This window comes from Meleagris gallopavo, chromosome 30 (assembly GCF_000146605.3).
Source record: "Meleagris gallopavo isolate NT-WF06-2002-E0010 breed Aviagen turkey brand Nicholas breeding stock chromosome 30, Turkey_5.1, whole genome shotgun sequence".
NCBI lineage: Eukaryota > Metazoa > Chordata > Aves > Galliformes > Phasianidae > Meleagris > Meleagris gallopavo.
The window spans coordinates 1,423,670-1,443,149 of record NC_015040.2 but is presented as its reverse complement, the minus strand read 5'-3'; the positions used below and the strand labels follow the sequence as shown (position 1 = coordinate 1,443,149).

General features: G+C 57.9%; 1 protein-coding gene across 1 annotated transcript; it reads left to right on the top strand.

Annotated features, from left to right (window-relative positions):
- Window positions 1–11,240: 11,240 nt before the first annotated feature.
- Window positions 11,241–18,947, top strand: CSNK1G2 (casein kinase 1 gamma 2). The gene is made up of 9 exons (XM_010724850.3): window positions 11,241–14,187; window positions 16,814–16,854; window positions 16,936–17,005; window positions 17,114–17,262; window positions 17,351–17,585; window positions 17,690–17,775; window positions 17,910–17,994; window positions 18,071–18,219; window positions 18,654–18,947. Exons 1-9 carry the CDS (start codon window positions 14,001–14,003, stop codon window positions 18,927–18,929), a joined length of 1,278 nt encoding a protein of 425 aa, XP_010723152.1. The 5' UTR covers window positions 11,241–14,000; the 3' UTR covers window positions 18,930–18,947.
- The last annotated feature ends 533 nt before the right edge of the window (window positions 18,948–19,480 follow it).

The window sequence follows — 19,480 nt, the reverse complement described above, 5'->3', positions numbered from 1 at the left end:
CGCTGGGCTTCTGTGGGGGAGCTGGGCGTGGAGGAACGGCGTGTGGTCTGGGCAGCTACCAGCCATGTTGTGTGTGTGTGTGTGTGTTTGTGTGGTTCTGAAGTGAAACGGTGAAGTTGGTGAAACCAACCTGAGCTGGAGGTCAGCCATAGCCCGCTCCTGTCCTGTGTGAAACGGCTGCTGGTGTGGGAACCAGACACACTGCTGCGTTGGGAAGTTGCCTCGTTAACTGCTTTACCTTCTGCACAACAAGTGGTTGGATATCTGGAAATAAATCCTGAGGAGTGCGTGAGTTCATGGGGCAGCTGGGCTGTCCTGTTGGTGTGCAGCCCTCTGCCCCCACCCCGAGCTGCCACCGCCGAGCTCGGAGCGCTGGCCCTTATATAACAGATGGGAGCGAGCGTTTGGTGTTTGCCAGTGAAAGAGAATCGCTGTGAATTAGGGCAGGAGGCCTCCGTGGGGATGGCGGGGAGAGGCCTTTGCTGTGTTGGGGTGGGTTTGGCAGCTGGGGCTTGCCAGAGATTTGTTGAGTTTTGCTGTAATTTGGTGCGCTGTGGGTAGGAGCGTTGGTCAGGGCTGGTTTTAGTGCTGCTGTGGGGCCCCTGGGAAGGTTGGAGGGTCACAGTGGTAATCGAACCCAAGCGTGCTGCTGGGTTGGTGGCAGCTTCTTGCTGGTGTGCACCTGGAGGAGCCCCGAGTTCCCCAGGGGTTGTTGGGATCATCCTGCTGTTGCAGGGTGCTGCCCTCCCGTAGCCTTGGGATTGCAGCTCCTGGTCGCCAGCCTACAAACCTGTAAGGCCTTATAAATGGGCATAAATGGGTTCTGTAGTGCTCTGCAAATACAGCTGCTGCTCTGCTCTATGCCTGCACCAAACCAACCGGGGTGCAGTTGGCGTTGGTTTGCAGGGGAGGATGTTTGTCTGTCCGGCAGCATCTCGAGAAGCACTGAATGGAGCTCTGTGTCGCTGCAGCGTGGCTCGTGTTTGGTTTTCTTGTTGCTGCACTCTTCAGAAGAGCGAGTGGAGAGGAGGAAGTTAGCAGTTGCAGTTCAGCAGGTTTCCGAATTCTGCTCTGAGTGCTTCCCTGCGCCGGTGCAGCGCCAGGCTTTGCGTCTCCTCTTGCTTTGTATTCTGCTTCTGAGCTCCTGTGCAGCCCGAGTGTTGTCAAAACTGCTAATCTGAGAGTGACTCAGCGGATCAATGGGAACTGCACGAGGCTGGTGCTGGTGGACAATCAGTATTTCCCCCCACCCCCTCTGGGCTGGAGGAGATGATGTCTGAGAGCAGCATGCCAGTAAACACGTTTCCTGGGCTCGGGCTGTCTGTACCCTCCCCTTCCCCTGGTGCTTTCCTGAGCTGCTGTGGTGAGAAGTGCTGTGCTGGGAGCAGCAGTGCTGTTCTGTGGCTGCTCCATCTCGTGTGTGTGCAGCCTGTGCTCTGGCAGCAGCAGAACTGCTGACAGCCCCTGCCTTTGTGTGGCCAGGAGGCTGAGTACCTGCATGGCTGGGTTTTGGACACCAAAGCCTCAGGATGATGGCACCTTGTGCTGCCAAACCCTCAGCCCCATTGCCCTGCTGAGGAGGGGTGAGGGAGGAGGTTGAGCTTGCTACAGGCATCCTTTGTGTACGTGGATCAGCACCTTGTGTGCTTATAAATAGTGGGATTTCTAATTTATCTGTTTATTTTTTTAATTAGAATGGATCCTTGTGCTTCCTGCTGGCAGTCAGTGCCTCCTGGAAGGCTGTGGCAATGCAGCAGGCAGAGGGCTAAGCGGTGAGGGAAGCAGAGAGGTGATTTCTGGAGCAGCTGCACGCTGAGCACTGGGGCTTTTGTGGGCTCCCATCACCATGCTGGCTGCTCTCCATCTCCTGGGGATCCCCTGAAATCCCTGCTCCAGCTTTGGTGCTTCCTGTTGCACAGAAACTGGGTTAAAACAAAGTATTGCAGCACGCACCTCTGGCAGAGGCACTCGAAATCTCTTTGCTGTGCTGCTGGGTGCCCCTTTGGGGTACATAACCTGGCTCAGCCCTCCCAGTCTTGTGGTTGGCCTGATGTGTTCGGAACCATCAGTTTTCTCCCTGAACCTCTCACGGGTTCCGACAGCATCGTTCTGCTGTGGGGGGAAAGGGATGAAGCAGCAAATGGGAAACCACAGGGCTGGCTGCATCCGTGCACTGTGGTGTGACACTGCAGCTCAGGGAGCTCGGTGAGGGTCAGTGCTCTCATGCCCTGTGATTTAGGGGATGCTTCTCCATGCGGATAAGCATCAGCCTGCAGGCAGAGCTTCACATGGGTGGGTCGAGAGGTGCGTGACCCGCAGCCATAAGGGTTTGTTCCCAGGGAAAGCACTGACCAGAGTGTCCCGTGGCCCTTTGTTGTTTAATGTGATGTAATATTTTTTAATGAAGGAGGCCTGGCTTTTGCTTTCCAAATGGCAAACGAGATGCTTGGCAGGTGATGCGCAGGCTTTGCCTTCCTAAGAGGGTTGTTCTTAACTTAATTAACAGGGGCTAATGTTGGTCTTGAACTTGAATTCCGTGAAGCTTTCCTTGGCAGGAGCATGGTTCTGTGCTGCTCTATTCTTGCAGACCTCATCAGTGCCTGACGTCCTCCACTAGGAAATCACTGCTTTCTGCTGTTGGGTCTGTGCTGGTGTATAAATGACAACATGAGACCCTTTTTCTTCTCCGATTTTGAGACGGGCTGTTGGTTCTCTCCCTGTTTGAATTCCCAGCTCAAAGTGGGAAAGGAATGGGGCTTTCCAGCCCATTCTGTGCTCTCCTGGAACACCCCCACTCCCAGCTGTTGGTTCGCCTTATCCCAAAAGTTTTGCTCACAGCCTCCATCTGTGTTCCCCAGCACAGACACCACAAAGGATGCTGTTTGAAGCAGTGCTGAAGGCTGAGCTGCAGCCTGGGGGGCACCTGCTGTTCCCCTCGGGTCTGCTCTAACATCTCTGAGTATCCAAGTGCAGGTCTTGAAATAACCAGAGGATGCAGTGCGGCGGGATGACAGCAGACACCTGGAGCAGGGGACAGATCCCAGATGCTGACAGCTCCTGGGACAGAGTGCAGCTCCGGGTGCTTTGCTCCTATTTCTGCTCAGAGCCAGAAATCAAAGTCCAGAGCAATGCTTCTCCAGCCTGAAATCGTTTAAAGGCACTTGCTGGTGTTTTAGGGCCAATATTTAACTTGTTCCTGCAATGAGGAATGCCTGCTGGACTCCAAATATTTGCCTTAAGGAAGAAGTTTGAGAGAAGAACATCCATGAAGGGGGAGCGTGGGGGGATTGCAGGAAATGCTTTGGTCTCTGTGCATACAGGTCTATGAGGGCCCCACGTTGCCCCGTGGGCCCGAGCAGCAGCACAGGGAGGAAACGTCTGTGCAGCTGGGTGTGCCTGTCCCACTGCCAGGGGTTAAGGCTCAGGTTTGGGGCCGCTTCCAACGGGGGGAGCCGGGCTGGAGCGTGTGTCAACTTCCTGATGAAAAAATCCTGTTGGAAAAGAAGCGCTGTGCTGCTTTTGCTTTTGCTTCAGCCTTTGGTGGCTGTGAAATGCTGCGCAGCAGTCCTGTGAATGGCAGTTTTCCTGCTTACGGCTTCTCCTCGCTCACCTCGGTGCGATCCTTCTCGATTTGTGCCACGAATGGCACTGCCTGGCCCACGGTGAGCCCCCGCCCGCAGTGCTGGCAGCCCGGAGGTGGGTTGGTGAGGACGTGCTGCTGGGGGGAACCCGCTGCTCTTTGCCCAGCTCTGACTCTGCAGCCAGGCTGAGTTCCCAGTTCCAGCTCTGGCACTGAAATCTGCTCTGCCTCTGTTGCACATCGAAGCCTCTGCTGCGTGCGCTCTGCGCTCTTGTTGGATTCCTGATTATTTAACTGAGGTGTGCTTAGATAAAAAATAGCTTGTATGCTCCTGAGCCTGGCTGGCGTGGCTGTGAGTGTGATGGGGAAGTGAGGGCTTTTGTCAGAGCCCCGTCCGGCACAGGGGAGCCGGGCTCAGGGGGCTGTTAAGGAAGATGGACGTTGGCTCATTCCCTTTTGCAGACACCTGGCGCTGTCTGTGGAGGTACCTGAGCTGAGTCTGTGCAGCCTGAGCACAGCCTGCAGCCCGTCCATAGCCATGAAGGGCCCGGGGGGGGTTCATGCCACTCTGAGGCTACAGCAGCACTGTGCCATTGCTGTAACAAAGGCAGTGGTGGGGTTAGGCCCATGGATGGGGCGTGCAGTGAATGAGGAAGCCAGAGCAGAGGTGTGCTGCCTGCAGGGACTAGGAGAAGCGGCAGGAACTAGAAACAAAAGGTTTGGGCTTCAGATAGAAGTGTGTGCTAAGGAAGGGTGAGCGTGTGTTGGCTGGGCTTTCTGGGACAGCTCACAGAAGTGAGAGCCCAGAAATGAGGGAGAAGGGACAGTTTGTACATGCAAGTAATGTTCCAGATATTAATAGCAGCAGCATGGAGCGGGTCCTCACGGGGGTGTCTCCTGCACGTTCCTCTGACACTACACATCATCCCTTTGTGTGGAACCAGGTCTTGAGCAGGTAGGGGAAGGGGAGAAAGCAGCAAGGTTGCACCATAGCTCCCTGTCTGAGAGGTGGCTGGCTTCTGGATGAACTCCTTGAGAAGTCTCCGTGCGTTCGCGTCCCTCTCCTGACCTGTAGCAACTCTGGGGCTGCCTCTCCGTCTGCAGCCCTCGCGGTGCTCCTGCTTTGGTGCTGTCCTGATCTCATGGGGAGATCTGAGGTGTGTCTGTTTTGTATTGCTTTGCTTCCCCACCTATGAAGACAGCAGGTCAGCCTGTGTACCACCAAGAGAGGATGCAAGGAAGGACTGAGCTGCTCAGCCTTGTAATAGAGGGGGTGGGAGGAGAAAAGCCTCACGGATCGCTCGGTGCTTCTCCGAAGGCGCTGCTGACGCTGGCGTGTAAGCAGATGGATGTTGCCGTGCCACAGCACGTCCCTCTGCCCCACTTACTCTGCAGGGAGGATTAATTGCACGGTGCCTCCTTGCCGCTCCTTCCACCCGGTGGGGGGGCCCTGGGTCCTGCTGGTGGCCCTGGAAGCTGTCCCTGTGTAAGGCAGGGCGGCGCTGAGCCCGTGCAGCTTGCTTCTAAAAGGGAAACAGTGCTGGCATCCCACTGCAGGGAGTCTGATGGCTCAGGGGAGAGATTTCCCTGTGAACCCCTCTGGAAGCTTGCCCTTCCACCCTTCTCCTTCCCCTCCCAATTCTTAAGATTTGGCAGCAATTTGGGAAATGTGTGAGGCTTTGGGCAGCCTGAGGGAGAGAGCATGGGGGGAAGCAGTGCTTGTTGGAATGTGGGACAGCTCGGCTGGGCAGTGCTGCAGCTCCACAGCCCAGAAATGGAAGCAGCCTCATCACCAGTGGGAGCAGCACCCCCTGATCCCCACCTCCAGGACTCTGTTGGGACACAGCAGAGCTGCTTCAGTCACTGTTGGTGTCCCCTGCTTTTGTGTAACCATAGGGGAGTTGAAATGAGCTGTATTTTGGTGATGGAAGTGATTGCTTGTTCCCTTTCTCCCCACCTCGCATCACAGAAGGCCACCCCAGATCTGCCGGTGCAGCTGCTTCCTAACCTGGTTCTGTCAAAAGGATATGGGTTAAGGGGAAAAAAAAAAAAAAAAGCTCCTACTATTAAAAGTGTTTATGCCAGCCCAGATCCTGCTGACAGCAGAGGGTTTGGTGGTGATACGCATGACGTGAGGCCAGGCAGATCTGTGTGCAGTGACAGTCCCCAGATGGGCCGGGGGAAGCCTGCTGCCACGCATCTCACGGTGGCAGTGCACAAACCAGCAGGCATTGCACAGAGCCTGGGCCTGTGCTTGGGATTTGTGGGGCTGGAGCACTTTGGCTATGCTTCCTTGTGGTAGAATATGAACTTCTGGTTTCCCCTCCCGGCTGCAGGGCTCAGAGTGCCCCAATCCTCACGTGTGAGTGAGCAGTTCCCTGGAGGCTCCATGCCTGCTGCCCTCTGGTGCAGAGCCCTTCCCCAGCCTCAGCTCCGTGCTGTTCCCAGAGGGATCAGTGCCTTTGGCCTCAGTGCTGAGCCCCCCTGTGCTCTGAGCTGTTTGTAGGATGGGAGCACAGCCTGCCCTCCATCTCCACGTCCCAGGGCTGTTCTCCCACTTGTGAAGCAGCGTTCTGTATGATGGTGGGCAGTTGTGCCTCAGTTCCCTCTTCTGTAGCAGCACTTCCTTACTGAAGTACCTCGAGCTGCAGAGAGTGTAAGAACCAAAGGGCATTTGCCCTTTGCATCAGCTGTCTGGAAAACCCCTGGAGCTTGCAATTGGGAGCAGCAGGAAGACACACCAATGAATGCTGCTGCTTGGGCTCCTGCCCAGCGTGCTGGGAGGTGTGTCCTGGCTGCTGGGAGGGAGGAAATCTCCTCCAGGTGGACAGGAGGTTCTGAGCCTGTCCCCTAGCTTGGGCCTGGGGGAGGGAAGGAAGGGAAGGAGCCACATGCATCCAGGAGGTTCCCTTTGTTATAGGATAAGGGTTGGGAAATGTTTCTGTCCCTTTGCAGACCAGATGTGGAGCCCCTTGTCCTCACTGCAGCTGATCCCTCTGTGCTGGAAGGAGGCACGTATGGGACTTGAGGCCGCGGGGGTCTCTGAGGTGTTTGGGGTTGGGGTTGCTGCTATCACATCCTTGTTTGTTTTCCATCTTCAGCCTCCAGCAGTTGCATAAACAGGAGCAAATTGAAGGGTTACATCAGTGCTGTTGCAGCAGCGTGGGGAGAAGTGATGGTGTGAAGTTAGGAGAGCCAGCCTTGCAGAGCAGCAGGATGTGCTCCCATCTCCCTGCTTTGGTGTTCTTACAGACTGCACGGAGGGGCTCGGAGGTCTTCAGGAGCCTCATGCATCTGAATGAAACCCTCACGCTAACTTTGAATTGCACGTGGGCACTTAAAACTGAGTGTTTGGAGGAAGAAGGTTGAAAAACCCAACATTTCTGAACAGCAAGCCATGCAAAGCAGCCCCAGTGCCAGGCTGGGAAGCAAGCCCACAGCTGTGGGGTGGGAAACGGGCGCTCATTTGCCAAAACATCTGCTCTCCTGCTCCAGTGAGGTGCACTAATGGCACCAGCAGCAGAGCAAAGCCCTCGGGTGCCCCAAAGCCTGTTGCTGGGCAGGTCTGCAGCCTCTGCTGGGCGTCAGTCTGGGCTGGTGCTGCTGTGGAGCAGAAGTGCAGCGCTTCTGTGGTTGCAGAGGAGGAGGGGAGAAAGCCTTCCTCTCTTCTGGCTGCCTGGGAAACCGATGGCAGCTCTTGGTTTGCATCCGTTCCTGTGCATGATGTGCGCTAAGATCCCTCGTGGAGAGAACGGTGAGCAAATGCTTTATGCTGCTTTTAGAAGTGTTGGCTTTTGAGGACATGGGAGTATTCAGGGACAGGCTGGGGAAGCAGCGTGCTGGCGGAGATGGTCTTAACCTTATTGCAGGCTGCAGTGACACAGGGGAGGCGTTCCGGCCTCTAAGCGAGCTGTGAGATGGAAGTGGCTGTTCCACTCTGCTGGTGAGGATCACCCACTGGTGTGGAAACCTCCATGTCAGTGCTGCAGGCTGTGAGCCCGGGGCTGGGCAGGAAGGTGAAGTGGGAGGAGCTGGCCTGGCTCAGAAGCCCAACGTAAGGGTGGAATGCTTTGCTGCCCTGCTCCCAGAGCACAGCACGGGTACTGGCACTGACAGCGTGATGGTCGGTGGTGGTGGTGGAGAATCGTGAGCCCAGGCAGCAGGAAGTGTGGCTGAGCTCTTGCTGTGGCTTCTCCCCGCAGCTGAAGCAGAAATGGCAATAAAAGATCTGTGTCTGGTGGCAGAGGTTGAAATACAGAACAGGTTTGTCCTCCCTGCGCGTGTCTGAGGTGCTGTGCGTGGCAGCTGGTGAGGCAGCAGCTCCTTGGGCTTCTCCACTGCCCAAAGTACCAACGGAACTTGTTGATTTGGGATGCAGGCAGTCTCAGGAGCTTGTTCAGCACAGTTACTGGGCTTGAAAGCAAACCTTGGGCATCACAGGGGGCGAAGCGCAGCACTGGGAGAGCTCAGATCGGATCTGGCTGGGATGTGTGCTCTGAATCCTGCTGGGCTCGGCCTTGCAGCTCAGAGTGCTCTCACGGGACTGGTGTGCAGGTTTGTGCTGGCCAGCTGCTACATGTTCCTGGAAGGCAGCTGGTTCCTTTGCAGCTCTGCCTCCCAGCAGCAGCGTGGACTTAATTAGGATCCGGTGTCCAAGCAGAGCTCGTTGTGCTGCGGCTGCTTTGTTAGGTTTCAATAGAAAACCTGCTGGCGGGGCTGCAGAAGGCGGTGTGTGCGGGGGGCTCGAGGCTGAGACCACTTGTTCAAGTCGTGCTGGGGCTATGAAGGGCCCGACTGAACGCTGCTCCTGTGCAGGGCCTCATCAGCACGATGTCTGGGCTGCATGCAGTGTCTCTAGGGAAGAGCAGAGGTGCTGGGAGCCAGGCTGTGGCTGATGCTGTCCTTCTCTGGTCTCCCACTCAGAGGCTCTGCTTTGTCTGTCAGGAACTTCCTTTCTCCTACTACTACTGTGTCTGCATGAGTAAAACCGAAACCACTTCAGCGTCCCAATTGGCCTCTTTGTGTTGAACTGCTGAGATGTGATGGATTCTGCAGAGTTACGGCCCTGCGTTACTTCATGCAGGGGCAGAGCCTGCATCTTTCCCATTGCTCACAGGGGTTACTGCTCCTGTTACCTCCAGCATCCTGCTTACAGTGACAGCAAAGAGACTGGCCAACCCGTGCACAGGAGCACCAGGTGCAAACAGCAGGGCATCAGGCTGGAGCAGGAGCTGGGTCTTCTGTTCATCATTCAGTTTCCCAGCCTGGAGTAGAGCCTCTGCTGGCCCAGCAGCTGCTGATGGTCTTGGAGAGCAGCAGTGAGCAGGTGGGAGGTGCTGGTGGCCTCCTGCAGCAGGGCTGGGAGGGAAAGGGGTGCTGGTGCCCAGCTCCTCCCTGCCCCACAGCCTGCTGCATCCAACCCCACGCTGGTTTGGTGCCCAGCTCCTTCCTGCCCCAGGATCCGCTGCTCCCGACCCCACACTGGTTTGACGTTGCTGCTGTTCCCATGCACAGTGGATCCATCCCAGTGGCTGTGTGCAGAGAGGCTCAGGAGCCAGAGCTGCTGGGCCTGAGTTGGGCACAATCACTTCTCACAGTGGGGTGAACACAGGCACAGAGTGCTTCTTACAGGCAGCATGCAGCCAACCGCAGGACTGTTTCCATTCGGGTCTCTCTGATAGAGCGTCAGTGTTTTCTTTCTGGTAGGTGTAATGGGTCTGTAGTTGGAAGTTTGAGCTTGTGGCTGCTGAGCCCAAGCCTTGAGTGCTCTCTGGGGCGCTCAGTTCTCAGATGGGATGTGCTGTGTTTGATCCTTTTCAGTCTCCTTTTTAGACCTGGTCTTATTTTAGCATCTGTATATTTACTGTTATTACTGTATTTCCTAGGGCTGTATTTTTAGCCTTTTCCTTGGTTCCCGTGCTGCTGCTGAAATCCCAGCCGTGGCATTTCCTGCTCCGTGGTAAAATCCTGCTAATATTTTCCATCCAGGTGTGATGGCACTGGATGGGGATGCGAGGAAAAGCAGAGCTCTGCGTTTGGCTGCAGATGCATTGCTCGGCAGAGATGCTGAGTGGGGCCAGCTCGTCCCTCCCCACCATCACTGGGATCTCAGGAGCAGCTGAGATTGTGCTTTTCCAGCAGCCTGATGGTTTTGAATGTGTCAGCTTGTAACCTCTAAAGATCTGAATGAAATCATGCGTGACTCATTATTGGTTTTGCATGGTGAAAGCTCGGTGGAGCTGAGCATTTGTCAGGCCACCGAGCTGTGAAGCAGAGCTCTGTCAATAGCAAATGTTCTCTGTTGAGTGGTGTATGGTGATCCATGAAAGAGCTGCAGGAATGGTTGGGAGCTGGGAGAAAATGACTTGGAGAGATGGGAAGTTGGAGGCGAGGAGTGGCCGGAGTGCAGCGTGTGATGTCTGCTGGGCAGGGAGCACTCCTGACGTGGGGAAAAGTGTAATGGATGGGAAAGCTGGAAGGGGAAGGCAGGCACTGCAGGGCAGGAAGAAAAACCCATCATTTTCAGGAAGAAAAACCCATCATTTTCACAGCACCCTTCAGACTGGGGGGAGGGATGGGGAGTAAAGACAACAATGCTTGCTTCACTTGTGGAATCGTGGCGTGGTTTGGGTTGGAGGGGGACCCTAAAGGTCACCCAGTGCCCCCCGAGGGCTGGCTGCCCCTCCAGGCATGGGGCTCCTATGGGACTGCCCTGCCACCCTCTGGGAGAGCCCTCCATCCTCTCATCTAATCCAAATCTCCCTTTCTTTAGTTCAAAACCATTCCTCCTTTTTATTTATTTCCTTTTCTAATCCCAGCGTTTTCATTTTCGTGGCTCAGAGCCGCAAAGGGACGCAGGGCAGCAGGGAGCCAGGAAGGGAGGGGAGGTTTGGAACAAGGATGCTCAGATCATGTTGGATTAAAAGCTTTGCTTTCCCAGTTTAGGGTTTTGTTGGGGTTTTTTTTGTTATGTTTTTCCCCCTGAGGACTGGTCTGCTGGACCAGGCAGACACAGCGCTGTCAGCCCTGCGGGATGTGCCCACATCACCGCTGTGAGCCCTGGAGCTGAGCTGTGTGCTGCCCTAAACAGCCCCACACTGCAGAGAGGTGTTGAATGGGGGCTTCGTGTTGTGCCCACACCAACGTGAGTGTGCAAAGGAGGAGGCAGTGAGCAGAGCTGGGGGAGCTCAGCCATAGTGAGGAGGGCTGGGCACCGTCTCTGCTTCACTTCACAGGGCTGGGAGGAGATGTTCTGTGGCAGCAGAAACCCCGGAGTGCTGCGCCTTGCTGGGAAGGCAGCTGCTTCCAGGACTTCCTTTTCTGAAGGGATTCACCCCAAAAAGCCCTCGGTTCTGCTGCTCCCAGCCCTGTGCACAGACCACGAAGCTGTTGGGCCTTCATTGTGCTGTTCTCTCACCCAGAACTGCCTTCTCCACTGGATGGCTGTGCTTCTTGCCCTTCTCACCACTGCTCTGCTCTTACCCTGAGGGCTCAGGAGGAAGCTGGGCTGGAAGGAGCTGCTGCCTGTTGTTTGGCTGGGACATCCGCTGGTGCTGCACCATCCCAATCACTCCTCAGTGCACGGAGGAAGGCAGAGCCAGGACGTGTTTTCTCCACGCTGTGAGCTTTCCCCTTCTTACAGGGGGGCAGTGGGTGCAGCAGATGGCAGCCCACGCTGATCTGAGCCTTGAGCTCAGGTGCCGCTCCTGCTGTCCTGCAGGAGGTGCTGCCTTTGGGCTCAGACAAATTGGGATGGGACATCCAGTTCCCAGAAGATGAGGAACAGTTGGATTATTTGTACATCTTGGAAGCCCCACTGGATCTCCCTCCTTCGGTAGCTGCACGGACAGGGCTTTTCTCAGAGCTCTCAGCTGCCTGAGGAGCCCAAGGGAGGAGCTCCATCCCTGATCCATACCAAAGAGTGCTGCAGGCAGCTGGTGGGCAGTTCTCTGGGGCAGGATCAGTGCAGTGCTGAGGGCTTTTCTTCCTTATGCTCTCAGAAGCTTCTCTTTCTCTTTTTGCATTTCCTTTCTGCAGGGTTGGGATCCATCCTGCATGCAGGTGGGGACCAAACGCTGTGTGCCAGGAGCAGCAATAGCAGGGTGCAGCCTGTCCCAGACAGTGACCTCGGGCTCCTTCCTCTCCATTCCCCTCTTTTGTTCTTCTCTTGTGACCTCTTTGGGCTGGGAATGGCATCTGTGCCTGGAGGGCCCAGAACAACGTGCCCCAGATGGCACCGTATGAACCACGAGGTTTCAGTGCATGGGAAAGAACTTCATCAACACACCTTCCCAGCCTTTCAGTCCTGCAGCCGTGGTCAGGAGCCTCTGAGCGTGGGTATTTCAGCCCAGGCTGCAAACTCCAGGGCAGATAAGGAAACCCAGCAGAGAACAGCAGCTCTGCGTGGCCCCGTTGGGGCTCTCATTGTTTTTGTAGTTCCGTTCCATCGTGCTGCTGCTCGCTTGCATTTTAGTCTGCAGTGCATTTTGGTTTTTGTTTCCTGGAGTCGGAGCTCTTCACATTGCTACAGGGGAGCTCTGGTTTGGTTTAAGACCACATCAAGGAGCAAAGAGTGAGCAGAATGTGACGTGCTGGCTGCGTGTGCTCAGGTTGGGGGGGGAGCAAAGCACGGGGAGGCCCTGCTCTGAGCGTCACCCACAGCCCTTCCTGCCCCACACCCCGATGCCTCGCTGTGCTTCTCCCCGTAGGTTTGATGCCATGGCAGCGTGGTGCAGTGAGGAAGGGGAAGAGCTGAAGCTGTGGGGTGTTCTTGCAGGATGCTCCAGAGATGGCAGCTCAGAGCCTGCAGGAATGGAGCCCGTAACCCCCGCTGCTCAGCCTCACCCTGCTGCAGGCACTGTGCTCCAAAATGAGCTGTGCTGTTGGATGGGGAGCAGGGCAGCTCCTGGGCTGCCTGAAAGTGCTCTCAGACCCTCCCTCATCCCCCCTCCCCCTGTGCATCCTTTAGCACAAGAAGCCTTTTTTATTATTATTAATAGCTATTGCAAGCCAGTAAAAAGTTTTATGGGCTTTGGCTGAGCGTCAGGGCTTGCAGTGTGCTCATTTCCTGCAGTCTGAGTGCTGGAGGGGGCTGGGTTTGCTTGGTTAACCCGCAGTAGCAGAGCTGAGGACTGACAGTAGTGCAACAGGAGCTGGAGGGGAGCAGAGGGGACTGCAGCCACTGCTCTGGGGACAAAAACCCATCTGTGGTGGCTGTGTGAGCCTGGCTGTCTGTCTGTCCCTCTCTCTGCCCCCATACCGATGTCTGTATCAGCTCACGGTGAGCAGAGGGGCACTTTGTGCCTTGGGCTGCTGGCCTTTCCACCCAGACCTCTCTCCCAGGTGCTGCCATCTGTGCCACAGCACGATGGGGCCTCACATCCACTTGCATGGCACAAAGCAAAGGTGCACAGCCATCAGCTGCTCTGCACCCGGTCCTGACCCGCAGGGATCCTCCCAGCCCGCCTCCTCCAGGGCCAGCATCCTCATTTTGTTTTGTAGGAAGCTGCCCTATGCCCACTGTGCTTTGCCCCATAGCAGCACTACGATGGGTGCCCTGCTCTGTGGGGCTCAGCACTGTGCCCCATAGCAGCGCTTTGCTGGGTGCCCCGCTCCATAGAGCTCAGCTCTGTGCCCCATAGCTGCCCTATGCCGGGAGCTCTGCTCCGTGGGGCTCAGCTCTGTGCCCCATAGCTGCCCTATGCTGGGTGCTCTGCTCCATAGAGCTCAGCTCTGTGCCCCATAGCTGCCCTATGCTGGGTGCTCTGCTCCGTGGGGCTCAGCTCTGTGCCCCATAGCTGCCCTATGCTGGATGCTCTGCTCCATGGGGCTCAGCTCTGTGCCCCATAGCAGCACTTTGCTGGGTGCTCTGCTCCGTGGGGCTCAGCTCTGTGCCCCATAGCTGCCCTACGCTGTGTGCTTTGCTCCGTGGGCCTCAGCCCCTTCTGCCATCCACCCTCCATGTGCACACTGTCCTCCCCACTGCCTTGTGGCTCTCACTGCACAACTTCCCTCCCACTTAGGACTTCTCTTAGGGCAGCGGTTTCAGCTCTGCTCTCCCCGCAGCAGCACCACCCCGTACCCCTTTGCCACCCCTGGGGCGGGGCGGTGGGCGCACAGCTCCGTGTTACGCTGACTCTCTCCCATCCCTCCGCAGCTCGCCGGGCGCTGGGAGGACCCTCTCTGCAGGATGTTCTCTCCACCAAAGATCTCCTCGTGACCGGTGACGATGACCATCCCGGCAGCACCTCGGGAAGCACCGACGTTGCAGTAGCCCGGCTCGTCCCCCCGCCGCACACCGGGATGCTGCACTGACCGAGGGCAGCCCCGCTTCTTTTCTCCTCTCCCCCTCAACTTTCAGCAGCTCTGGGATTTGTATGGCAGCAGCGTAACCGTGGAGAGGCCGGGGTATCACAAACTTATGGATTTTGATAAGAGAGGAGGGAAAGGGGAGCTGGAGGAAGGTAAAAGGATGTCCAAGACGGGTGGAGGAAGGAGCAGCCATGGAAGTCGGAGCGCCGGAACCAACTCGGGAGTCTTAATGGTGGGTCCCAACTTCCGCGTCGGAAAGAAGATCGGATGCGGCAATTTCGGGGAGCTCCGCCTAGGTGAGAAGGGCCTTCTGCTCCTCTGTCCTCGCTGTGCCTCGTGCTGCTGTGCCCTCCTGCGCCGCAGCACTGTCTGGGCAGCCCCTGACCCCACTGGGTTCTGTTCCTCAGCGCTTCCTCTCCCAAATGCTGTGGGGTGAAGGTTCTGCTGCAGCGCTTCGTCCGTCTCTCCCCATTCCCATCCCTTTGGGTTCATTGTGGGAAGCACCGTTCTCTCCCAAGGATCCTAGGCTCCATCAGAAGAGGGGTGGCCGGCAGGGATTGTCCCTCTTTACTCTGCCCTCGTGAGGCACCATCTGCAGCACTGCGTCCAGGTCTGGGGCCCCCAGCATGAGAAAGGCACGGAGCTGTTGGAGAGGTTGGAGAGGGTCCAGAGGAGCCACAGAGATGAGCAGAGGGCTGGAGCAGCTCCCCTAGGAAGACAGGCTGAGGGAGCTGGGCTTGTTCAGCCTGGAGAAAAGAAGGCTGCGGGGTGACCTCAGTGCAGCCTTCAGTACCTAAAGGGAGCCTGCAAACAGGAGGGGAGTCAGCTCTTGGAAAGGGGAGATAACAGCAGGACAAGGGGAAATGGTTGGAAGTTGAGGGAGGGGAGATTGAGGTTGGATGTCAGGGGGAAATTCTTTACAGAGAGAGCGGTGAGGTGCTGGAACAGCTGCCCAGAGAGGTTGTGGATCCCCGTCCATCCCTGGAGGTGTTCAAGGCCAGGTTGGATGGGGCCCTGGGCAGCCTGGGCTGGTATGAAATATGGAGGTTGGTGGCCCTGCCTGTGATGGGGGGGTTGGAGCTTCGTGATCCTTGAGGTCCCTTCCAACCTGGGCCATTCTGTGTTTCTGTGACCCCACGTGCCCTGGGAGGTTCTCAGTGGGATTTCACCTCCCCAGTGGGCATCAGGGGCAGCGGAGGCCTGCAGTCCCAGCAGGGCTGTGCCAGCACACAGCTGATGCCTGCAGGAGCTCAGTCTGTGTCAGGTGAAGCAGGCTGAGAGCTTTGGGGCAGGGCTGGTGCTGTAGGAGGAATGAAGAGAGGCCGGGTCGTGGTGCAGGAGCAGCGCAGGCTGCACGCTCCCAGGTGTCCCCTGGGCACAAAGCGTGCAGTGCTGGGGGCAGGTCTTGTCCCCAAGCCACTGCTGCTTCCTGCTGCACCCTGTGCCAGCCAGGTTGCCCCAAAGCTGCACCTCAGAGGCAGCAAACGTGTGCAAATTTATATTTTCTTGTGATGTTTTGGTGATTGCTTACCTTTCCCCACCCCGGTGCTTCTGTTTCCAGCAGCAGAACGGAAGCGCGGTGACTTTCTTCTTTCCAACTTAACTTCCATCTTCCAACTTTTCTTCCTAAAGTTAAAAACAGCTCTTTGGAGGGGGCAGGAAGACAGGAGTGGGTCCTCACAGCCCACGGCTGCAGTGTGACAAACCCTGAGCTCATGGTTTTCTTTTCTCTTGGATGGTATTAAAAGCAGTGGTCTGCTCTGGGGGAGCAGCACGGCGATGGTGAGCACTCAGAGCTCGCAGTGCCTGAGCTGCCCTCACTGTGCAGCCGTGACGTGTGGGAGCAGCTGCCCGATCCACTGCTTGGTCTGGAGGCAGCACTGTGCTGATGGGGCAAAGGGCCCTTTGCAAAGGCAAATATTTGCTCTCTGCCACCCGTTTTGCTGCTTGGATTTCAGTTTTCTGCTTCGCAACCACCTTTGTTTCCATGCAGCCCCGCAGCGGTGAGGGCCCACCTGGGGGCGATGCCTTTTAGGTGTTAAAACGGCCGGAATTTGGACAAATTCAGGGCTGTGCAGGAGCCAACCTCGCTGTGGGGGCAGGCCTGGCTGAGCAGCCCCAGCCCTCCTTCCATTCTCCTTCCCTTTTCCCCTCCTGGAGCTTTTTGTTCACTCCCTCTGCCTTTGCACCCCGTGTTTAGCAGGCTGGGGGCCAGCAGCTCGCAGTGATGCTGCTGGTCTCCCTGCCCCCACGTTACAGGAGGGGGTGAACCATGGGGGTGTCAGAGGAGTGCAGCCCATTGCTGGGGCTGGCACTCAGATTCACAGCATCCATCTGGCCGGGCTGCCGCCCCCCCTGCATTTCTTCTCCCCTTCTTATCCCCCACCCTGTGGTGAGTAACCAGGAGCCCTGGCTGTAACCAAACCACGGCAGGCTCTGACTTTCCCATGCTGTCCCCACAGAGGCTCTGTGTGCTGGGGAGCTCCCTGCACGGGATGGGGCAGCAGCTCCAGCCCTCTCCGCTCCCTTCATATCCCCCATTCATTCATCCCTTCCCCATAACCCTGCTCAGCAGCTGGCTCTGCTGTCACCCAGCGAGGATTTACTGCTGCTTCAGGTGGCTTCAGATGAAATCTCACGGCAGGAGGAGCAGATTGCTTGGTGGAAACCCCAAACAGATGCAGCTCCATCGGGCAGCGTGCGGCGCCTGTGTGCTCACCGTGCTGCAGGAGGGGCCCTCTGTGTGGGGGCAGAGCTGGGGCAGCACAAGGGGGGTTCCGGGGGGCTGCTGTAGGGCTGTGCTGAGCTGTGCGGGCACTGCAGCTCGGCCCTTAGGAGCTATGGGTGGGAAGGTCCTCCTGTGGGTGTGGGGATGGGGAGCCCCGCTCACTGGCAATGCCTTTTGTTGGTGTTTCCTTGCAGGGAAGAACCTCTACACCAACGAATACGTAGCGATCAAATTGGTGAGTCCTCCTGCAGTGCGGGCGGGGGGTGACCTCAGGGCCTCCCCCCAGCAGCACTGAGCTCTGCTTCTCTCCTCGCAGGAGCCCATCAAGTCTCGGGCCCCACAGCTGCACCTGGAATACCGCTTCTACAAGCAGCTCGGCAATGCAGGTACAGCCGGAGAGCCCCAGCCGTGTGATGCAGCACTGCCAGGAGCTGCAGGGGCTGCTCCCCCCCACCAATGCACACATTGACCCCCCCCCTTTTCCTCTCTCGCAGAAGGAATTCCTCAGGTTTACTACTTCGGCCCCTGCGGGAAGTACAACGCCATGGTGCTGGAGCTGCTGGGCCCCAGCCTGGAGGATCTCTTTGATCTGTGCGACCGCACCTTCACCCTCAAAACCGTCCTGATGATCGCCATCCAGCTGGTGAGGGGAGGGCAGGAGGGGGGGCGAGGGGGGCACGGCGGGGCTAGGGGGGCCAGGCAGCCCAGCCCACTGACCCCCATCCCTTCAGATCACACGGATGGAGTACGTCCACACCAAAAGCCTCATCTACAGAGACGTCAAACCGGAGAACTTCCTGGTGGGGCGGCCGGGCAGCAAACGGCAGCACACCATCCACATCATTGATTTCGGCCTGGCCAAAGAGTACATCGACCCCGAGACCAAAAAACACATCCCCTACAGAGAGCACAAGAGCCTGACGGGGACGGCGCGTTACATGAGCATCAACACCCACCTTGGGAAGGGTACGGGGGGGCTGTGGGGCTGCCCATCCACCTGTATGGGCTGGGGGGGCGAAGAGGGTTTTTGGGGGGGGAAGTGCTCACCACCGACTTCTGTCTCCGCTCAGAACAAAGCCGCAGGGACGACCTGGAAGCGTTAGGCCATATGTTTATGTACTTCCTCCGTGGGAGCCTTCCCTGGCAGGGCCTGAAGGTAAAGGGCCGGGGGCTGCTCGGAACCCTGCCTGTGCCGTGCCACCCCTATGGTGTCCCCCCGTGCTGTGGGGACATCCCAGCTGCCCCCCGATGCTCCCCCTGCCTCCCCCTGACCCCGCTCGCCCCTGCCAGGCGGACACACTAAAGGAGAGGTATCAGAAGATCGGTGACACCAAGCGAGCCACGCCGGTGGAGGTGCTGTGTGAGAACTTCCCAGGTGAGGGCACCCGGTGTGGCCCCAGCTCGGCTCCCCACCTCCCCCCCACCCAAACTGAGCCCCCCTGTCCCCGCAGAGGAGATGGCCACATACCTGCGCTACGTGCGGCGCTTGGACTTCTTTGAGAAGCCGGACTACGATTACCTGCGAAAGCTCTTCACGGATCTGTTTGAGAGGAATGGTTTTGTGTTCGACTACGAATACGACTGGGCTGGGAAACCACTGGTGAGTGGGGAGGGGGCGGCCGGGGGAGGGCAGGGAGCAGCTCCGAGCCAGGCTGTTGTGTTAGAGCTGTTACACGGCAGTCTGAGGCTCCCCCTTGTGCCAGGGGATCGGCACCCTGACATGGGCTGGGGGCTGGGCTGGGGCTGCTTTGTTCCTTTGGCCACAAGTGGTGGCACGGCTGACAGAATCACACGAAATCACGGGGTTGGAAGGAACCTCAAGGATCACAAAGCTCCAACCCCCCTGCCACAGGCAGGGCCACCAACCTTCACATTTAACACCAGCCCAGGCTGCCCAGAGCCTCATCCTACCTGGCCTTGAACACCTCCAGGGATGGACGGGGCATCCACAGCCTCTCTGGGCAGCTGTTCCAGCACCTCACCACTCTCACAGCAAAGAACTTCCCCCTGACGTTGTGCTTCTTGTACCCCCAGCCCACCCCCATCGGCACGATGCACAGCGAGGTGCAGGTGCAGCCCCCGAGCAGAGACAAAGCACAGCCACACACCAAACACCAGGTGAGCAGCAGCACGGCCTTCCCCAGCACCTCCTGCTCCCCACAGCCCTGGGGCTGGGGCTGCGTCCTGGTGGCTGACTGGTCGCTGTGGGTGGGAGGGAGCAGCTGGGACCTGGGACTGCCTGCGGGCTGCAGTGCTGATGGATGGCAGCGCGGTGCGGTGCTGGGGATGACGACCGGTGTGATTTGCTGATGTGGTTGTGGTCACTTGTCAGCGGGGCAGAGCTGGCACCAGGAGGGGCTGCTCCAGCGTGTGGCCCCATGCCGGGTGTGCGGGGCAGTGCTGGGGGACCGCAGAGCTGTGCGGGAGACGAGCGACCCTCAGCCCCGTCCCGGTGGCCGTGCAGCCCCTCGTGCCTTCGGCTGGGGCTCGGGGGAGCAGGGCTGTGTGGGTGCCTGAGCACTGCTGCCCTGTGGGGAGTGCTGTCCCTCCAAGGCTGAGGAATGAGGGCTGAGGAGCGCAGCGTTCCGTCCACCTCCCTTCTTGAGGCCGCAGCACTTCTACCCGGGGACGCCAGGCCCCCGCTGTGCGCTGCAGGTGGGATGGGGCAGAGGCACCGCGTGGCTCCAGCCCTCCCCAGGTTCCCCCACAAAGATCCCACAGCCCGGAGCCCCGCGCTCCTGGAGGGCTCAGAGCTGCGCCAGCGCCTCCCCCCCGAGCTGCTCCGGCCACGGCTTTTGCTTTTGCATGTCTTACTTTCTCTACTCCTTCCTGCCGCTCTTCTCGCCCCCTGCCCCGTTGTC